This window comes from Hevea brasiliensis, chromosome 2 (assembly GCF_030052815.1).
Source record: "Hevea brasiliensis isolate MT/VB/25A 57/8 chromosome 2, ASM3005281v1, whole genome shotgun sequence".
Classification (NCBI taxonomy): Eukaryota; Viridiplantae; Streptophyta; class Magnoliopsida; order Malpighiales; family Euphorbiaceae; genus Hevea; species Hevea brasiliensis.
Window position 1 is genome coordinate 116659097 of NC_079494.1, and position 18322 is coordinate 116677418.

The 18322-nt window shown below is 32.7% G+C and overlaps 2 protein-coding genes across 4 annotated transcripts; both read left to right on the top strand.

The window, feature by feature from the left end:
• The first annotated feature begins 4202 nt into the window (after window positions 1–4202).
• On the top strand, window positions 4203–10552 carry LOC110664952 (uncharacterized). Of its 3 annotated transcripts, none has more exons than XM_021824868.2 (2): window positions 4203–5844; window positions 10016–10552. In XM_021824868.2, exon 1 carries the CDS (start codon window positions 4275–4277, stop codon window positions 5835–5837), a length of 1563 nt encoding a protein of 520 aa, XP_021680560.2. In that variant the 5' UTR covers window positions 4203–4274; the 3' UTR covers window positions 5838–5844; window positions 10016–10552. The 3 variants fall into 3 exon arrangements, 2 of the variants coding, with proteins under 2 accessions (XP_021680560.2, XP_021680561.2); XR_009146041.1 differs by having other exon boundaries at window positions 4206–7052; XM_021824869.2 differs by lacking the exon at window positions 10016–10552 and adding an exon at window positions 8062–8686 and having other exon boundaries at window positions 4206–5844.
• Window positions 10553–17141: 6589 nt separating this feature from the next.
• LOC110664953 (uncharacterized) lies at window positions 17142–18322 on the top strand (the record flags this gene model as incomplete). Its single annotated transcript, XM_021824870.2, is given in 1 exon segment — window positions 17142–18322. A coding segment is annotated over 1 exon segment (602 nt), but the record flags the coding sequence as incomplete, so codon positions are not given.

The following is an 18322-nucleotide window of genomic DNA, read 5'->3' on the forward strand; positions in this document are numbered from 1 at the left end:
GTGAGTTCGGATTTGCCAATGATGGCGCCCTAGTGCAAGGTTCTAGGATATGTGTGCCCGATGTGGACAACCTCAGGAATGAAATCATGCGAGAGGCACACTACACACTGCATGATGTCCACCTGTGTTCCACCAAAATGTACCATGAAGTGAAAGATAGCTACTGGTGGAATGGCATGAAGAGAGACATAGCAGACTTTGTGTCCAAGTGCTTGACTTGTCAGAAGGTGAAGTTTGAACACCAGAGACCGTCAAGGAAGCTGCAAGAGCTCCCTATCCCATAATGGAAGTGAGAAATGATCACTATGGATTTTGTGGCTAGGTTGCCTCGTACCACACGAGGATATGACTCGATATGGGTAATTATAGACCGTCTAACCAAATCAGCTCACTTCTTGCCTGTGAAGACTACCTACTCGTGGCACGGATGCGGCTCTACATTCGAGAAATAGTCGATTGCATGGAGTTCCGCTTCCATAATATCGACAGAGGGCCCCATTCACTTCTCGATTTTGGAGAAAGTTGCAGGAGGCACTTGGCACAGCTGAACTTCGATGCGGCTTTCCACCCTCAAAGCAGACGGACATCGAAAGGACAATCCAAACATCAAGACATGCTTCGCATGAGTGTTTTGGATTTTGGAGGTCAATGGGATGATCGGCTAGCTTTGGTGGAGTTTGCCTACAACAACGCTTATCACTCCAAAGATAGGAATGGCACCCTATGAGGCACTATATGGAAGAAAGTGTAGGTCTCCTCCGTGTTGGGACAGAAATGGGGAAGCGAAGGTGCATGATGTAGACCTAGTGCAAGACACTTGAGAGATAGTTCCTTTAATCGAGGAACGATCAAACTTTTTCAAGAGGCGTAAGAGTTATGCACGGACCCAGACGGAGGGATGTGGAGTTTGCGATGGCGACTATGTATTCCTGAAGGTTTCTCCAATGAAGGGAGTCATGAGATTTGGAAAGAAGGGCAAGTTGGCACCTCGGTATATTGGACCTTTTGAGGTTACTGATAGAGTTGGAGCAGTTGCCTACCGGTTGGAGCTACCACCCAACCTCTCTCACGTTCATCCCGTGTTTCACATCTCCATGCTCAGGAAATACATTCCCGATCCTTCTCATGTACTGCAACCGGATGTGATAGAGCTAAAAGAGAATTTGACATTTGAGGAGCAGCCTGTAGCCAGAGTGGACTACCAAGTGGGACAGCTGAGATCAAAACAGATCCCTATGGTTAAGGTTTTGTGGAGGAGTCAGTCAGTGGAAGAGTGCACCTGGGAGTTAGAACGGGACATGCGTAGCAAGTACCCTTATCTGTTCAATATGTGATCATGTACTTTATTCTGCCTTGTGTAAAATTCAAGGATGAATTTTCTGTAAGGGGGGAAGAATGTAACACCCCTGATTTTTTATATATTATTATTGGGCTTCGTGTAGGTATCTTCAATTCGCGGAAATTCGACAGTTGTCCGGATCTGTGAATTTCCGTCAAGACAGACCACTAGGAAAAGTCTCCGAATTGGATCGAGGTTTTGGCTACCCCACCATTGTCGACGCGTCCCGCGTTCGAAAGTCGGAATTGGCAAAGGTAAACCCGAACCTTGCTTTTTCGTAATTTTCTAGTGCTTAAATAGGATTAAAAATCCATAAAATATTCGTGGTAGCTTAGAAAATTATGATTCTTTTTGCAATAGCTTAATAATATTGCTAAGGACCGCGGGGCAAAGTTTTAGAATTTTTAGAGCTTATTTGGGCAATTTTTGCAATAATGGTCAATTATAGGGATTAAATTGAAATTTTACATGTTGTGATGGATGATTGAATTGGTGGGCCCAGGAGGGGCTGTGTGATGTGATTGAGTTGTGGACATATGGATTGTGAATATAGAAGTGTGTTTTGAGCCCTTTTGCAGGTTGGGTAGGTCCTAGGTATAGGGGAGACTCTGTCGGATTTTCGGCACGACTTAGGACGTATTGGTCTTTTTCTTTGTTTGTATTGAGTCAAATTTATTAAATGATTATAATAAAATTGTCAGGTAAGGCAGGACAGCCTTCTTCCTCCGCCCAGCCGCCACAGTGATTGTCGTCAAGTCTGTGAGTAAAATATTAATTTTAATTGTAATTTCGATATTATTATATGTTCAGCATGCCCATGCATCACTTATATGCATATAATTATGTAGTTAAACTCTAGGCACGATTTATGTTGCATTGATAACTGTTAAAGTGCCATGAATGTTGTTGCGGTAATTTGGAGCAGTGTGCGTGCGTTGGTGTGCGTGTGATGTGGTGTGGACTATGGATAGGACGGGTAGTCACGGCTTGAGTTCTTCGCTGGGACCCGATCCTTCGAGGGGTAGTCACGGCTTGAGTTCTTTGCTGGGACCCTCGATTTGGTTATTAAGTGGAAGTCCGAGCTGAGTTCTTCTTCACGCACCGGGTTGGATTTAAGAGAGTCAGATAGGGATCGGCTCCCATATATTATGATTGATGCTACAGTGCGTGAGTGCTCCAAATTACCTTTTGATGCTATGATGTGAATTTATTATTGCGATGTTGCATTTCACTCTACAGGGTGCATTAGTTTTAGATAGTTATAGAGATTATGATTAAAATTGATATTTTACTCTCTGAGTCGAACGCTCACTCCTGTTCAATATTTTTCCAGGCCACAGGAGGACATTTTTGAGGTTAACCTGCTTCCTTTTCTCGCAGGTTATTTATCAATATTTGTGTAATTTTATTTACTCCTAGAATTTACGCATGTGTCAGAAATGTTTATTTGATTTGGGTCTGTAAATTAAATTATTATTGTGGACCTGTAAAAATTATTATATGCATGTTTGATGGACTGGATGAGGGAGCTGAGCTCCCATTTATCATTATGATGATATGAGTATGTGGAGGGTGAGCTGAGCTCCCCAATGGATTGTTTATTGTGTTTACAGGTCGGGTGAGTCAAAAACTCCCCGTTGGTAGGTCCATTTTATGGTCGGACTCTGTCCGGTTGTTTTCTTGAAATTGGGCCCAAATGGGCCTTAGAGTTGGGTAAATGAATAGTTAAGGCTTACTACGGGCCTCGGGGGCTTTAGGCTGGCCCAGGTCCTAGTGCCGGTCCGGCCCATAGGTTGGGTTGTGACATACTCCTTGCTCTCAACTCATGGTCTACCATCTCAATTTTTTCTTTCTCTATCCCCTTTATTTTTAAACTAAAACCAAGCGTATTCTAAAAGAAAAAAAAATTTTTTTGGAAGGAAATTAATTTTAAAAAAATTTAAAAATTATAATTCATTTAATTAAAATAATAAAATTAAATATAGAAAATAATATATTTTTTCTTAGAAAATATATGTGATTTTTATTCTTAAATAAAGAAAGGAAATTGCTATTTAGATTTTGTTTATTTCAAAAAACTAATTTATATATAGAAATATTTTTTTTATGAAAAATATTTTTTTAAAAAATATTTCATATGAAAATATTTTATGTTATTTGGTTATAATATTAAATTAATAGTATATAAGGAAATTACTATTTAGTTTTTGTTTATTTTTAAAAAAAATAATTTATACATAAAAATAGTTTTTATGAAAAATATTTTATATGAAAATATTTTATGTTATTTGGTTATAATATTAAATTAATAATATCTACTTATTTCATGTACGTACGAGTGTTTTCATATTTTAATAAGACTATTAAAATTTAAAAAATAAAAAATAATTTAATTTTTTTTAATTAGTAAAATATTTTTTATTAATTATTTTTTAAGTATCTAAACACTAAAAAGAGACAAAAAAAATATATTTTTCCTAAAATAAATAAATCCTTGGTCTATGTAATATGTATTTAATAAATTTAATGATATGATTGTCATATTTTCAAAAACACATTAATCTTTCCCTAAGTTTTGATTTATCATACATTTTCATAATTTCACTTTTTTTTTCAAAATTTTGCCATTAATAATAAAAAATAATGTATTTTTAAAAATATAAAAATTAAATTATTAATTTTACATAATCGAGATACCACGAAGGAAGGGCTGAATGCAATTTTGTAGAAACTCATTTCCAAGAGGGGACCATGGCCAACATTTTGTTGCCCAAATAGGAAAGTCCTGATTTCAGCCCAGTTAGATTTTGGGTCCAATTGGGCCAATAAACAGAGTTGAGGCGGTCAAATAGGTGATTAGGAGGTTATAAATGGAAAATCACTCCCAAGTTTTAGAGCCGAGACGCTGCTTGCGCACTTACCCTAATCCCCAATAATGAGCAGACCAACGTCGACGATTGAAATTCCCGATCGCCGGTATCGTCCAGAACGCCAAAGCGAGCGTTATACACCTGAATCCGACACCTCCGCTGACTACTACCGCCAGCGGGACCGCCGAAGTCCCTCCTACCATAGCTACGATGAGCTTCACCGAGGAACCGGTCGCGGCCGCTACCGCTCAAGCTCACCTGAGTATTCAAGCCCTGGAAGAAGAAGCCCAAGCCCTAGGCCCAGGAAAAACCTAGATTCTCCGCCAAAAAAGTTCGGCAGGGGGCGGGCATACCTCGATCGCGGCGGCTCTCGTAATGGAAGGAACTCGGAATCAGAATCCGATGAGGAGTTGAAGGGTTTGAGCTTTGAAGAGCGGAGGAGGCTGAAGAGGCAGAAGATGAGGAAGAACATCGCGAAATATTGTATTTGGACGCTTACCCCTAGTCCACCCAGGGATGAGAACGAAGAAGAAGATTTGGAAGGCAAACCAGATGAGATTTCGGAGAAGTATGGGGAAGACGAAGAGAAGATTGACTTTAGCGAGAAAGAGAAAGGAAAAGCGCGTGATGGAAAGGGTGTATCAGAATCTGAGTCTGGGAAATCTGTGAGCAACGATTCAGAATCCGAGTCTGTGTCTGAGTCTGAATCTGAATCAAATGATTCTGGGTCAAGGAAGAAGAGGAGATCGAGTTCTAAGCGCAGGGGCAGGAAATCATCTATGGATAGCGAATCAGATGAGGATGAGAGTGAGAGTGGGAATGAAACTGAATCGGATTCTGAAGAGGATCGAAGACGCAGAAAGAAGTCACGGAAAAGCAGCAGCAGCAGCAGTAGAAGGGAGAGCAGCAAGAGAAGTAGCAGAAAAAGAAAAAGTCGGAGGAAAAGTAGGTACAGTGATTCTGATGATAGTGGGAGTGAAGAATCCGAATACGAGTCTAAGAAGAGAAGGCGCATTTCAGGGTCTAAACGCAGCAGGAAAAAGAGGTCTGAAACAGAGAGTGCCAGTTCATACTCAGATAAGAGTTCAGATGCTGATATAGATGCAAAGGGAAAATCAAAGCCAGATGAGATGAAGACTGAAATTAATGCTGATGCTCTTATATTAAAAGAGATGATCGAGGCACAGAAGAAGCCTGCTCTGGATAATGAACCTACGGTTGGGCCAATGCCCCTACCCAGAGCTGAGGGGCATATAAATTATGGTGGTGCATTGAGGCCAGGTGAAGGCGATGCTATTGCACAGTATGTGCAGCAAGGAAAGCGTATTCCACGTAGAGGTGAAGTGGGTCTTTCTGCTGAAGAAATTCAAAAATTTGAGAGCCTCGGATATGTGATGAGTGGTAGCAGGCACCAGAGGATGAATGCCATTCGTATTAGGAAAGAAAACCAGGTCTACAGTGCTGAGGACAAGCGAGCTTTGGCTATGTTTAACTATGAAGAGAAGGCAAAACGTGAGCACAAGGTTATGGCTGATTTACAGAGGCTGGTGCAGCGCCATATTGGGCAGGACGTTGGTCCCACTCATGATCCTTTTGCAGCAAAAGCTTCTGATGGTGTTGATGCTTGATAGTGAGGTGCGCTCGTCAATATTTGTGTAGTGACTTCCTTATGCCATTGATTGTGGATCTTTGTACTTGAATTGATGTTTAGTGGAATTACATATACCTGTTTTGTCCACGATTATTTTCTGAATTACTTCTTTGGCTTCATATTTTTGAGTGCATTTATACTAGCCTGGCATGTTAGATTTTGACGAGTCTAAAGGATGAATAAGTTTAGTTCTTTGATGCCTTATTTGTAAAATCAAACTACACTTTCAGTCAGCTATAGCAAAAGCAAGTTAGTCAGTTGTCTCAAAAGCATACGGACAGGAATAGTATTCACTTCTTGTGAAATTTGTATAACTGTAGTTTGGATGCTGCATTGAAAGATTGCTTAACTGCTTAAGTAGTCTTTTGTTTACCAGTGTGCGATCCTGTCTTGTATTGAACCCTTCTTGTGTAATTTGCAATTTCCCCCCCATAGAAGTGTATATCTAATTGTTGCTATGGATGTGTATCTGTGTGGTTGGTACCGTTCTTGTGGTCTATGATGGGGCTTTGGTTATGAATGCTGTTAGTTCGATCATGATTGAGTGACATCAACTCTTTCCTCCATGTCTTTCTGGTAAACAAGCTGACAATGACATGCATAGTGAAGCAAAAAAGTTTTGATGACTAGAGTCTGATGCTACGTAGCACGGAAAGGGAAACGTGGACACGGGTAAACGCGGAAACGGATACTGGGAAACTGCATTTTAAAAAATATAGGAAATGGAAACGTGGGGAAACGCGTAAATATAAAAAATATAGGGATATATTTATAAATAAATAACATATATACATATATATGTGTGTATATTTATGGATTTAAAAGTCCTAGTTATAATAAATTTAAATATTAAAAAAATGAAATTAATTACTTGATTAATTAATTAGATTATTTATATATTTATAATTATAAATAATTGAAATAATAAATATATAGAATAATAAAATTAATATTAAAATACTGAAAATAAAGGTTGAAAGTTTTAATACAGTGAAAATTGAATAAAAAAAGTAATAATGATTAAAAAAAATTTTCAAATAGGAAATAACGTGGGTATTAGGATTCAGGGAAGGAGCAGAGCCATCGAAGAAGGAGCAGCGCCATCGGGGAAGGGAGGCTGATTGGCAAAGCATCGGATGGGGAAGGAAGCAGAGACCAGTCACCTCCCATTGCCGGCACGCTGCCCCACCAGGTACTCCTCCTCCTTTTCCTCTTCTTTTTCTTCTTCTTTTTTCTTTGCCTTCTCCTTTCTTCCTGGAGGTGCGACTTTTTTTGTTTTTTTCAAAGAAACGCGTGTCCGGATAAGGAAACGCGTTTCCGATTTCAAGGAATTACGGAAACGGCCCAGAGACGTTTCCTCGCCGTGTCCTAATGTTTCCGGCAAGGAAACGTTTACAGAACGGGGAAACGCTCCCACCTCCCGTTTCCGTGCATCCTAGGTCTGATGTGCTGGCAACTTCTATTTGGAGCTGGGGCAAGTTCAGGTTATTTCAATTAGCGTCAATGACTAATAAAAAGATCATGCAAGTTGAAGTTTGAAAAAGCAAAATAATTTATTTCATAGACCAGCACCTCAGCAGGATAGAAATGTCAATTTTGTAGGATTGCCCAGGTAAAGATGAATGTGTGAAATCTTGGATGTGGTTTTTACTGAGAAAATATTTGTTGTAATTTCTTGGATGTGCTCCTAAGACATTAGGGAGTTGGTGAAACCGTGAAAGGGTGCACCAAAATGACTTCTTCAGCTTCACCTTGTGTTTGATGGAGTTCTTATTGAGAAAAGCCATTTAATGGTGATACAGAAAATGCAATAAGCAAAGACATATTTATTTATTTATTTATCAAAAAGCCTGCATTTTGTCATTAAATAGTTAAGAATTAGCAACTAGGCCTAAAAATTATAACTCTGTAAATTTTAATGAAATAGCAGTTTTCCATGTTATGGTACATGCATCTTTTAATTTTTGAAGTGTAATTAAAAATTGATGTCCTAATATTTTCTCAGAAAATGTGTTCTATAGTAAATTTTTGAACAGGTTATTTTCAGCAAAACAGATTGAGCCTAGATTACTTATGATTCTACATGTAAATCCATTTTAAGATGTGCAAGGCCCGACAACAAGATCTCTAAATGCTTAGAATAAAATTCAGTTGGAAATAGCAACTAAAGTCTGAAAGCCTTTTTTTGATTCCTGCATTAGGTTGATTCAGAATTCTGCTGATGTTTAAATGCCCATGGTTGTCTGCTGCTAGACTGAGGAATGGAGAAAGGTGTCTCACCATGACAGATCTAGCCACAGTCTGGGTTGGGCCCAGAAACAAACTGGAATTGGCTGGTCAAATTCGGGACCAGAACTGTCTCGGGGCCTGGTCCTAGTCCTTCCTCCCCCACCGCCCCCCTCCCCTCCTCCTCCTCCTCCTCCTCCTCTTCCTCACGAACCCTTTTTTAAAGAAAAAACAACTATTGGATTGCCTCAATCTGGAATTGCCCTTGAACCAATTCCATGGGGAACCAGCTCTGTGCAGTCCAGTTCAGGTCCCTTCCTTCTACTGACTAGAACCTAGAACCACTGGATCTGAGTGTGGCCAGCACTACATTGTGAACCTATTTCTTGCGTACAGATCAAATAGTAGTTTCTGTTTTTTTTGGATCTAGGACTTGGGAACTGAATTTTAGTGTAATTATGCACATAGAGAAGTGGTGCAGCAAAGTTGAGATAGGAGTAATGTTGAGATTTGAGAGACTTAGAATCTGTTTAGCCTTGAGATTGAAACTTGCTTTTTTGAAAAGCTCCTTTTAAATTTTATTGCAAAAAGTAATTTGAAGCTATTGTTTGAAGTTTTTATAATTAGAACTTATTAAATTTACTTTAAATTAAAGTTCCAATGCCCTTTAATCAACCTTATTTTAGATGGTGATTTTTTCAATAATTCTGACAACAATCTCAAACAAATCCTTTTTCAAACTGTGGAAGAAGAAAACCTTCTGCTCATTCAGAGCTAGGGCCTGTTTGGTATTATTGTTGAAACTGCTGTTGAGAAAATCACTTTTTTAAATATAGTAGTAAGAGAGTATTAAAAAATAATTTAAAATTAAATTTGATACGTTTTAGTCAAAAGAATACTAAAATAACAAAATAATTTTTTTTTAAAACAGCTTTTTTCAACAACATTGAAAATGGTGTTTTTATTCAGAAAAATAATTTGAGTCCTCCAAACTCAATACCAAACAGTCATTTAAACAAGGGTATGAGTTCGTGTTCTTTCAAGGAAGAAGAATAATAAGGCCTAAAGAAATGAAAAATTAAGACAAATTAGAAAAAGTTAGGCAACTATAAAGAGAGAAGTGCATATCAAATTGGTTTACGTGCTCTAAGTTTAGGGTGGGTTTTGTTGGGTCTCAAATTAGTCATTTGATTGTGAAATCCACATGGTATTTTCCAATTTACTTTAGTGTTCTTCATGGATGTTGGTATAACATGACCTAGAAGTATCACACATTTCTGAGGATTTAATCCAAAATTGTTTAGAGTGGAGAAAAAAAGTTTATATAACTGACTCCAAATATTTGGGATAAAGGCTTAGTTGAGTTGAGTTGTTCTTCATGGATGTTGGCTTAAGAATGTGGCACAGTATAGACTTTGCCAAGGGAAGTAATTGTTGGACTATCATTGACTTGATTGTTTTTGAGGTTTATAATTTCTCCATACTCTAACTGTTGGAAACTTCTGCCAACTGGATTCTATTTATAAATTATTTTTCTCCTTCATTTGCTTTTCAAGATGTGTTAGGCAAGATTCAAAACTATCATCTATGCTTAACACAAATCAATGATGATTCCACTGTGGCAATTAAGAATGGACATAAAAAAAAAGGTCGGATGTTATATGAGTTAATGATTTAAGTAACTGTTTGTTGGAGCATAGAACCGTGGTGAGCTCAGGAACAAAACACCTGGCCCATCTGTCTGGCAGTTGGTTATTGTTTCTTTAACATGAACCATGGGTATTTGCCCCTAATATAATGTGAGCTTTCATTCAACTTTATATACATGAAATGTCTATTATTTTGCTGATTGCTGATATTAGTAATTAGAATTATGATGTCAATAAGGCAAAGTATTTCGTAGTCTCAGATGTTGCATTGATATTTCAGGTATTCTACCTGGAGACATACCAAGCAAGTGAAAACTGGAATTTCACCACTCTGGATTTATGTTCTTGGGCTTGTCACACATCTGGCTGGAGATACTGAGAGTACAAGTTCTTATAATTTTAATAGAGAAGAGTAGTAGGATAAAGATGTTTCAAAAGAATGATAAAGCAGCAAAAGAAGATGAAGTATTAAGAAAGGGGAAACATGCAGTAAAGGAGGTTTATTGTCCTCAGTATGCATGCTCAAATTCATGTAAATGTTAAAACTAGTTTGGCAACTGCTCATGCAAGATGAACCTCTCCCTGCAGCTGGATAAAACTCTTTCATTGGAGCAGTGGACTGGACTGAGTAGTTATTGATTTCATGGGGTTGTGCTTGACCCTACAGTTCCCATTGTACATGAACCTCTGGCACCTCTTATTGTGCAATGCCTGTTTATTGTGGTAATTAAAGGTGGATTGTTATGTGATTTTAAGTTGTATTTAATATATCACTGCTTATGTAATTTTCAGATTAGAAAAGCGTGTTTTAAAGGAACTTATCACTATATTATGTTAATTTTAAATGTATAACAATATGTGTTTTGGAGCGTGTATGCTCATTTCATGGAAGCTACATTGAGTAGCAAGATTTGGAGGCCAAGGTAGTGCTGGTGAGACTGTTGGGGCAGATGCACTAAAAATTGCTGAAAAGAATTGATGTAGGATTTGCTTTAAGCAGAGGTAGGCATGTGATGATTGTATACGTTGCCTCAAGCACGCCATAACGAAGAGATCTCATATCTCAGATCATCTGAGAAGACCTTAATCCTGTGTTTTTTTTTTCTCTACTTGATGCTTTTTGACCCTTGTTCTGGTAATCATGGAGTATAGTTACATGATGGTGTTCGGTGCCTTCGCAATGATGGTTGCTTGGGACCATCACAATTATTTGAAATGTCTCTGATGAAGAAGAGAATGTGCAGCGATAACAGTTTTGTTTGTTTTTCTTTTTAGATGAAATTATAATAAATTGAATTCCTCATATCCATGTACACAGTTGTCATTCCAATTCCAGGCATATACTTCTCATTAATTGTGGAATCCTCCTGCTAGCTTTGGAATATAATTGCAGTTCTAACGCATTTCAATTCAGGCTACAATTATACCTAAAAAAAGAATGGGGAAATGATTAGGATCCTCTCTGTAAGAAAATAGTATTTTTGTTTCATGTAAAAATAAAACGCTCATTTTTTAGTTAGGGCGTTGTGTCTTCTTGACTCAAAATCACAGGGCATACTGGCGATCTTGATCTCTGGGAAAAAAAAAAAAAAAAAAAAGAATTAGAAAACAGCAAGTAACTTTCAAGATAGTTGGGGTTGGTCCAAAGCAAGTCTCATATCACATGGCCTGTCGATTTTACGTGAGCATAGGCGTGGTGATGTATCCTATATGGGTAGGGGCTATAAGCACATGGGACGGGGGAGGGATTTTCAATTGCAAGGATTTTGCGTATACTATTATTATTATTATTATTACTTTATTTTATTTTTTTTTTGAAAAAAAAGACACTGGACCATCCAATGGTCTTTCTCTCTCAATAGTCAATATAGCGTTTGAAAATCACCTGAGAACCAACTGCAAGAAACACACGGTAGTCTTTATTTAACAATTTTTGAAAACGAACATGAATGGGAGTATTAATAAAATATATGGCTTAATGAGATGGTTTTGGCTCAGTAATTGCAGGATGTTTAAATATTTAATTTTTTTAAAATTTATTTATATTTAAAATTTCAGAATACTTTTGTTTTCTCTTCATGTCATTTTCTATAAATTTTTCATATTTTGTTAAGTAGACTTTTGAGGCCATTGAGTTGATCCATTCTCATCTCTCTCCTTTCTTTCATATAAGAGAAGAAATAAAATATATTATATATTTTATATTGTTGTTAAAATTGTTATTAAAAATAAATTTTTAAATATAATAATTAATTAATATTAAAAAAATAATTTAATAAATTTTCGGCTCCCAAGTCACAATATCACACATGATAGGTAAGCAAGTACACATTGTTGGATTATGTTAGTTCAAATGTCTTCCTAATTAGATAACCTTCTTTTTTGTTTGCTACTTACACTTTATTTATGTGTGGTTGTGGGAAAAATTATGAAATATTTATGGTAAATTAAAAAAAAAAAACTTCTTGTATATATAAAAATATAATTATTTTAAATTATAAATAATGCATTTTATATATATTGTGAGAAAAGATTTATATGCTAATACTGAATAATTTCTCATAGTTGTGTGGCCTTTGATTTTACTCTTATTTTTCTAAAAAAAAATTAAAAATAAATTCAAAATTTGTTATGCTTCAAACTCTTAAATATAGCTTAGAAATAAATACCTTTATTATTATTATTATATGAATCATATTAAATAATTTTTCAGTCGACTAAATATTTAAAAATAAAAATTATTATACTAATTATTTATTTGTCAAATATATTCAGAAAAAAATTTAAAATAAATAAATAAATATTTTATGAAAAAAAATTTTATTTTCTCTCTATTTGATTTGTCAAATCAATCATTAGAGTTTTAAATATAAAAAATACGAGTCCAATTATTATCGAATAAATTTAATAATATTATGTAAAAAATTATAAATAATTATTAAATTAAACAAAATAAATATTTATATTTAAATTTATATATTTTTAATATAAATATTTAATTTAAAAATTATTAAATAATTTATTATTATATAAAATTAAATTTATATTAAAATAATAGAAACAATTAATGATGTGATGAATTGCTAAAACACAAATAATTGTTGAAGAGACAATGCTTTAGAGATAAGGGAGCGTTGAGAGGGAAATGGTTTGCTCGGACAAAAGTCATCGATTAGCAGAGCCCAGACAGCCAGGTCAAGCTCAGCCAATTTAGTTGTTGCCAGGTGGCGGCCCACCTAATCCAATTATTTATTAATATTTCTTTTTTTTTTTAAAGAATATTTTAAAAAATTATTTTTTAATGAGCACTAAATATTGTTTATATGATATAATATTATTATAATATATTAATTTTAAAAATTAATTAAATTTAATTTTTTGTTATTATAATATTAAATTATAATAATTTTATTCTTAATTGAATAAAATTGATAAGATATCTTACTTTAATTAATTAAAATATTATAAACATAGTATGAAAACATTAAATTTTAATCTTAATAAATTAAAATTCATCATTTAATAAAATTATTGTCAAAATAATTTTATTTTCAAAAAATTATTAAAAAAATCTCAATCTTTACTGATTTTTATAATTATATTTAATCCATTGTTTTTAAAAATTACACTCAAATCTTTTGAAAATAAATTAATTGCACTGCATTATTAACTATCATTAATGGGGTCATTAACAGTAAGTGCAATTAATTCAATATCAAAAAGTTATAATTATTAAAAAGAAAATGATAGAATACAATTATAGAAATTGTGAAAGAATTTTGGAAATGATAATTTTGAATTTTAACTTTCCTTATTTTTGTTTAAATTATATAAAAAATAATATTTACTTTTTCCTAAATAAAAATATTTCTATCCTTTTTATTTTTCTCGTGCTATTTACTCTCTTCTTATTTTTTTTTAATGTAGAATTAGTGAAATTTAAATTATGCAAGAAGCATATATTTGCCCTTGCATCAAAGGGACCACAGCCTTAAAATAATTAAGAATTTTTTTATTATATGTTTAATATAAATTTTTACTTATAAAAAATAAGTTTTTATATTATTAACCTTTTCAAAATATTTCTTATTAGTGAAATATAATAACTTTTATCAATTTTAATTTAATTTTTTTTATAAATCTTATTTTATAATTTTCTATTAAAAGAAATAATTTTTATATTATTTATTTACCATTAATAAATGTCATATTCATTATTAAAATAAGATATTAGTTTTAATTATTTACATTAATTAACAAATATTTCATTTAGATATCTCATAATATTTACAATATTTAATTATCATTATATTTATATTAAATAGAAATTGAAGAAATAAATCTTTTAAATGTTGATTAATTCTATCGTCAACCTATATGAAATTGTATAATGGGATATTTTAAAATAATTTTTTAAATTTCAATTATTTTTCTTTATAATAACATTCTGTGTTTTTTCTTATTAATAATTGCACTTTAACAATTATTTTTTTAATTGTATTCTATTTTTTATTTTTAAAAATTACACCTTAACCTTTTAGAAATGAATTAATTTCATCCTGCTATTAACTATCATTAATAGAGAAATTAACAGAATGGTGCAATTTATAATTAAAATATTTAATATATTATTTATTAATATTGAGTGTGAAGGATGATAATTCAGTGAATCAGTGTCTATCTAATTTATTTTAAATCATATCAAACTTCTATATTATAAAAGTTAATTATACAATTTAAATTTTTAAACTTTTTTAAAGTTTGTTGGTTAGATTGGAAGGAAGTGGTTTAATTTATTACAAAGGGGACCAGTTGTTTCTGCCAACCAAGGGCCTACACATGCACGTGAGTCTCCTCGTCCTAACCAAGGGCCACGTGATTCTCCTCATCCTCCTTGGCACGTACTATAAATTCAAATTTCCTTAAAATAATTTATGTACGCTATAGGATGGATATATATAATTAATTTGTTCGAATAAAAACAAAATACTGGTAGTTTAATATAATTTTTTTAATAATAATTTTTAAATTTTTTTATTAAACTACTAATTTAATAATAAATAATCTAATGCTTACTTTGATTAATTTATTACTTTACAAAATTAATTGTAAATTTTAAATATTTATTTTGAGCTATACTTATTTTTTAATTAGAAAATGTATATTATATATAATCCTCGTATCCTTAATACAATATATATATATATATATATATATATATATATATATATATTTATTTATTTATTAGTTATGTATTTTAAAAAAGCTTGTATCATTTGACTTTTTATTTATTACATTTTAAATTTAATTTTTTAATTTGATAAAAAAATATTGGCATTCAAAATAAATGAAAGAAAATTGATAAGTTTTAATTTATACTCAATTTATTTTATGAAAAATAATTTTTTTGAAAATATATATTTTATATTTTTTTAATAAATATTTTTTAATATTTTGGACACTCAAAAAATTTGATCAATGAAAAATATTTTCCTGATCAAATACAAAACTAAATCATTTAAAAAAAAAACTTTTACTTTTCAAAATAGAAAATCATTTTTCATTTTCTGAAATTTGATAATCTTATTAAAATGTAAACACACACATACATACATATATACACATATATATATAAAATAAATATATATAATTAATTTAACATTATAATCAAATAACATAAAATATTTATTTTTTAAAATAAATAGAGTCTTAATAATAAAAAAAATTATAAAATTTAAAATCTAGTTTAAATTAAATTTAAAAAATTAAATGAGAAAGCTTTTTGAGTGGGATGATAAGGTAGTTGACTTGTATTTTTCTCACTCTAGATGAAGACACCCATAGTTTATGACAATAATTCATTAATTAGTAAAAAAAAATAAAATTAAGAGTTCCCACTTGGTATTAACAATCAATTTTCTTATTTCTAATAGACTTATTATACAAACATAAAGAAATCTTGTTATTTTTTCACATATAGCTACCAAATTGATAAAATAATAGCTTTGTTTATAGATAAGATAAAACAAGTCTTTATCTTTCTTTGATTTTACACTAATTAAAATCCATTTTACCTAATAATTTCTTAATTAAATGGCATATATATATATAGCATATATATATATATATATATAACTATTTTAGTGCATTGGACAAAATAACTCTACTTCAATATTTTTTAAAGATGATACTTCAACTTTAATTTAACACTAAAAACAAGTTTAATTTACTACAATGTAAATTATATCAATTTTTATTTGGGGTACTTTATTATATAAAAAAAAAAAAAACTTAATCGATAGGTGTTTAGTGTGAGTGGTTTGACATTCTTATTATTTAAGTAAAGTCAAATGTTTGATTCTCATAAATAAAAATAATGTCTATTAGGAGCTTTTTAACTCTTAGTAAGTCGACCTGGCGGTGCGAGTAAGATTAATCCCATTCAATGAACTGTAACACCTGTGTAATATGAAAAAAAATTATACCATAAATTTTATTTCAGCAAAAAAAAAAATTATCTAGAAGAATTCTTGCTTATATTTAAACTCTATAACAAATAAATTTATAAGGCAAGAAACTTTTATCTATATTTAAATTATAATAAATTTAATATATAATAAATATAATAAAATTAACACACATTTATATTTTGAGTTTTGAACAAACGTAAAATTAAAAAATAAAAATACAATCTTTATTTGTCATTAAGGACAAAAATCCTTGTAGTAATTACCTCTCGTCGCATATGCGTGTTGCTGACTTAATAAATTCGACAATCAATTAGATTAATTTTTGTGATTAATAACCCTAGTGTATACGAATGTTGCTGAATTAACATATGGTGATGCTTTACCGCATATATAAATTTAATTTTAGTCGGTTATGCATATCACAGTGTGTAAGGCATAATATTATTTATTTGTAATTATAAATTGTAATTATAGTAATTGTGTTATTAACCATAGACAAATGCAATTGATTGGAGTAATTATAATAGACAAAGAAACCTTGAAATAGCATCGCCAAATGATGATATCAAATACCATTCCTTCCTTTTCAATTTTCCTTGTTACCACACTCACTCGCACATTCTTTCACTCACTCGCACATTCTTTCGCACATTCCTCTTGTTAATTTTTTTTTATTTATAATGGTACATCATAAGCTATACCATAGATGAATTTAAATAAGAATTTCTGCTTTCTTTCTCCTCTTCGTTTCTTCCGCTCCAGTAAAAATTGTCAAAGAGATGGAATGCGCTGGAACTTCAGCCAAAAGTAACTGAGAGAAAGAGAGGGGTTACAGGAGTTTTTGGCGTTTTAAGGACTTTAAGCTTGGACTTATTGAAGCTCTAATGCATGTGTAATGTCAGTTAAAGGGGAGGCCCCATTATGATTCTTGTAATTATGGACAACCAGAAAATGAGTTATTTATTTATTTTTCTATGGGAGAGAAAGGGCAAAGCAAAGGCGATGCCTTTAGCTTTTTCTTTCATCTAACATTTAGTATAATAACCAGTCCTTTTCCAGCCAACATCCAGCTTGCCGTTCTTCTTCTTCTTCTACTACTCTTCCATGGTCTCCCTTCCCCATATGTCCATCCCTCTCCCTTCCCTTACTGCCCCATCCCTCTCTCTCTCTCAATTATTGGTTTTTTCTCTTGTTTGCTAATTCATCCTTTGTTAAAACTCGGCACTTTCATTGACTATCTACCAAATCTAAGTCATCCCTATATTTCTCTCTCGCACATCCTGCTGTGGGCAGCAACAAACACACAAACCCAGATCAAATTGAAGCATCAAGAAGCTGACTTTGGAGCCTTTGGATGATGGGTTCTTCAGTTCATGTTAATTTCACGAGTGAGGTAGTGTGAATTTTCGTACTGTCTTGCGTATATTTTTTCCCCTGTACCAAGGAAGCGCCGATTTCTTAGTATAGGTAGGGAGGAATTATAGAGAAATATATTGTTTTTCTTAATTTGGTATAATGAGAGACTTCCCTTCTTGTTTTGGTGAAAGTGGAGTTCAAATAGCTGATTCTTCATCTTCAAACACTGCAAAAGCTGCACAAAACTTGGTCACCTGTGTCTATCAATGTAAATTACGCGGTCGTTCTTGCTTAATTACTGTTACCTGGACCAAGAATCTTATGGGTCAAGGTCTTAGTGTCGCAATCGATGATTCAACGAATCATTGTCTCTGTAAAGTTGATATAAAACCATGGTTGTTTTCTAAAAGAAAAGGGTGCAGGAATTTAGAGGTAGATTCTAGTAAAATTGATATATATTGGGACCTATCTAATGCCAGATTTGGTTCTGGGCCAGAACCGCTGGAAGGATTTTATTTGGCTATTGCATTTAACCAAGAAATGGTGTTACTTCTTGGGGATATGAAGAAGGAAGCATACAAGAAAATTGACAGTGCTTCGATACATGGTAATGCCATTTTTATCGCTAAGAAAGAGCACATTTTTGGGAAGAAGTTCTATGGTGCAAAAGCTCAGTTCTGTGATAAGGGGCAGATGCACAATGTCACAATCGATTGTGATACCGTTGATCTTAAGGACCCTTGTCTTGTGATCCGAATTGA

Excerpts from the sequence above, each read along its gene's own strand:
- LOC110664952 (XM_021824868.2), top strand. The coding sequence starts at position 4,275 with ATGAGCAGACCAACGTCGACGATTGAAATTCCCGATCGCCGGTATCGT.